General features: G+C 49.8%; 1 protein-coding gene across 1 annotated transcript in view; it reads left to right on the top strand.

Annotated features, from left to right (window-relative positions):
* The window catches only part of CRTC1 (CREB regulated transcription coactivator 1), a 40,775-nt gene extending 37,494 nt beyond the window's left edge, over window positions 1-3,281 (top strand). Inside the window, exon 15 of the mRNA XM_033520100.1 lies at window positions 1,078-3,281. Coding sequence (XP_033375991.1) covers window positions 1,078-1,289 — 212 coding nt within the window. The 3' untranslated portion in view covers window positions 1,290-3,281. The remainder of the gene's footprint in view (window positions 1-1,077) is intronic.
* The last annotated feature ends 212 nt before the right edge of the window (window positions 3,282-3,493 follow it).

Raw genomic sequence — 3,493 nt, 5'->3', positions numbered from 1 at the left:
GGAGTGTCCAAATTTGGGATACACAGCGGGAAAAGGTCTGAGGAGACTCTGTGGTTGTGCACTTGAAGGTGTTGTAATGTCCCAAACTGGGATACAGGATGGGGAAAGGTCTGAGAACACTTTGTGGTTCTGCACCTGAGGCTGCTCCAGGGTCCCACACGGGGATACGGGGTGGGGAAAGGTCTGAGGAGACTCCATGGTTCTGCATTTGAAGGTGTTGGACTGTTCAGAGTTGGGATACAGGGTGGGAAAGGTCTGAGGAGCAGCTGAGGGCAGTGCAGAGCAGACTGAGGGGACTGGGTGGGTTCTGCAGCTCCAATCTCTGCTCTGGGTGCAGGGACAGCAGCCAGGGAATGGCTGTGCCAGGGACTTGGCATGGAGATCAGGGAATTGTGCCCCTCAGAGAACTCTGCCCAGGCTCCTCAGGGCATGGTCCCGGCCCCAGCCCTGCCAGAGCTCCAGGAGTGTTTGGACAACACTCTGGGACAGGCTGGGATTTTGGGGTGTCTGTGCAGGGCCAGGAGCTGCATCCACGATCCTCCTGATCCTCCCAGCTCAGGATATTCCACAATTCCATGGTCCCTGCTTGAGGTTTGTTCCACCTGGGCTGTGTGTCCCAGTGCTCACCTGATCCCAGCACACAGGTGGAGCACCAGTTTTCCTATGGGTTTATCCTGCCCCTGAATTCCCTGGATCCTCTGCTGCAGTGAGGAAAAGCTGTGGGAGCCAAACTCCTTCCTCTGCTCAGCCCAAGCTGGCCAGCAAAGGCTTGGAATGTCACATATGGTGGCCAATCTGGTCACAGTGGGGCTTTGGAAACAATCCCTGCCCAGGGATGCTGTGGCTGCAGCCAGGAATGCTGGAAATTGAGGTTATTCCTCCTCAAGCTGAGAGAAAAGACTCGACTTAGACCCAGCACGAATTCGGGGCTGTGCGTGGTGGTTTGGAGACGCTGTGAGGAATCCGAAATCTGAAGGAGGGTGGATGTTCCTCATCTGAGAGCTCCATAAACGTTGCCAGGGATTTTGGAAGCCGTTTTCCTGTGTGTTTGACCCCCGTGTGTTCTGTTCCCTGCAGTGACAGGAGAATCCCCCCCCAGCTTATCAAAAGAACTGACCAGCTCCTTGGCAGGAGTGGGGGACGTCAGCTTCGACACGGATTCCCAGTTCCCTCTGGATGAACTCAAAATTGACCCTTTGACCTTGGATGGACTGCACATGCTCAACGACCCCGACATGGTCCTCACCGACCCCGCCACAGAGGACACGTTCCGGATGGACCGGCTGTGATCCGCCGGGATCTCCCGCGGGATCCATCCCGGAGGGTCCATCCCAGAGGGTCCATCCCGTCCCGGAGGGTCCGTCCCGTCCCGGAGGATCCGTCCCGGAGGGAGCAGCTGCTCCGTGTCCCCTGTACAATGAGTAACCACAGCTTGTTGTTCTGAGCTTGCCGCGCTGCCGAGCCCCCGTCCCCGTGGCGCCCAGCGATGTCACCCCCGAGCCGCTCGTTGCCGTCCAGCAGTAAGGAGTTGTCCGGTTTTTCCCGGTTTTCCATCGGCCTTTTCCTCTGCAGAGCCCCCCTTTCCCCCAGCAAAGCTCCAGCGGGGCCCTGCCCGTGTCCCCGCGCTAGAGAAGGGCTGCGGGATGAGGAGGGAAGGGCAGGAGATGCCGGCAAACACCGAAATCCGGCGCCGGAGGGGCCCAGCCCCCTCCTCTCTCCCGGATTGGGAAGTGAATCCCTGCATTGCCACCTCTCCCTGGAATTGTGACTCTGCTTTGTGACACTGTCATCCCTCCAGGTGCCGTGCTTGTCCCCAGGTGTGTCCCCAACCTCTTGTCCCTCCCTCCTGCCCCAGCCATCCCGGCAAAGCGGAGCCGCCGCCGGCCACCAGTCCCAAAAATCCACTTTAAACACTATTTTTTTCCAAGCTTTTTATGTTTTGTTTTTTTTGTTTTGTTTTGTTTGTTTTTTTAAAAAATATATATGTAATATATATCTATTTCTATATATGGCTACATATATAGAGAGCATTTCTGAGCACACATGAAAGTTCTATAATTCATTACTTGATTAGACAGAGGATCAGAACATCTTAAAGCAGCTAAAAAAAAAATAGAGACTAACCTGCATAATCCTAATTTTTACTTTGTGAGAGATTCCTGGGCAACAGGAAGGGCATTTCCATAGCAATGCCAGGCTAGTAGAATCATGATTTTTTAATTTTTTTATTCTTATTCATTACTTATTCTGTTACTTATTTATGATTTTATTTTTGGTCATTGTTGTTGTCATTTCTTTTTTTTTTTTTTTTTTAATTTAAATATTTGGATATTAGGAAAGTAGCTCAACTACATACAGCCAATGGAAGCACTCTACATAATATTTGTACAGTACATTTTTTTTTTGTGGTTTTACTCCAGAAATATATTATATATATTATATATGTAGGTATTTTTAAACTAACTGGAATTTTAAACAGATGTTAAGCAGGAATAAGGAAGCCTAAGGCAAGTTTAGATATTTTCCTTTGGAATAGGCAAAATAGGGTGGTTGGAACTTAAAAATTCCTTCATTCACCCGGGGGAAAAAAAAAAATCTCTTGCTCCAGAATGACCAGGATCAAATCCTCCAAAATTCTGTTTAATTAAATGGAGAATTGATTATTTCTGGTGGTCCTTGTGCATGTTCTGTGCTGCAAATTAAAAAAAAATTCCCATCCAGATTGCCCAGGCCGGGAATTGGGGGTTTCACTCCGGCGGGATCGATGGCGATTCCCAGATTCCTGGGAATGGGTGGATGTAAAGGGCACTGCTGGAACATCCTCATTCCCCTGGGATCTGCACGGGGACAGCATCTCCCAGCACAGAAAGGCAGGAATTAATCAGGAATTAACAGCATTTGGAATCTTATTAACTAATTAACAGTGCAACCCCCGAGGGCGAGCAGCCACATGGATCCCATCCCTAAAATCCCATCGGTTCCCAGCGGGAATTCTGCCCTTCCCAGCCTCCTGCACCTGCTGGGTTTGGACACCCAGCACTCCCAATCCCAAAACTTCTCCTGTGCCGGGAGTTCCCCACAATTAATGAGCCCCTCTGCAATTAACGCCTTCTCACTGCTCTCCTAATGAGTTATACCAAGTTTCTGTGTGCTTCCAGAAATCCCGGGCTGCCGTGCTGAGGTTCCTGCAGGGTCGGGATCTCCCCAATCCCGGGGTGTCCCCTCACCTTTCCGTGCCATTTCTTGACCATTTGCACTAAAAATGTGGAATTTCTGTTTTTTCTTGGTGTTTCCCTGTGTCTTTTTAATTTTTATTTCATTTTTTTTTTATTTTCATTTGATCCTTCTCCACGCCCTTCAGAGGTTTCCCCGCATCTCTTGGGAATGTTTTGGGGTTTATTTTTTTTTGGCAGGGTAGGACACGTTCGTTCCTGGTGGCTGCTTGTTTCAGCTCCCTCACACTATTTCAGTTTAAGGAGGAGATAAAAGCTCA

The sequence above is a fragment of the Parus major genome, chromosome 28 (genome assembly GCF_001522545.3).
Source record: "Parus major isolate Abel chromosome 28, Parus_major1.1, whole genome shotgun sequence".
Taxonomy (NCBI): domain Eukaryota; kingdom Metazoa; phylum Chordata; class Aves; order Passeriformes; family Paridae; genus Parus; species Parus major.
Note: the sequence above shows the minus strand (reverse complement) of the source record. Positions and strands in the feature narration are given on the sequence as shown.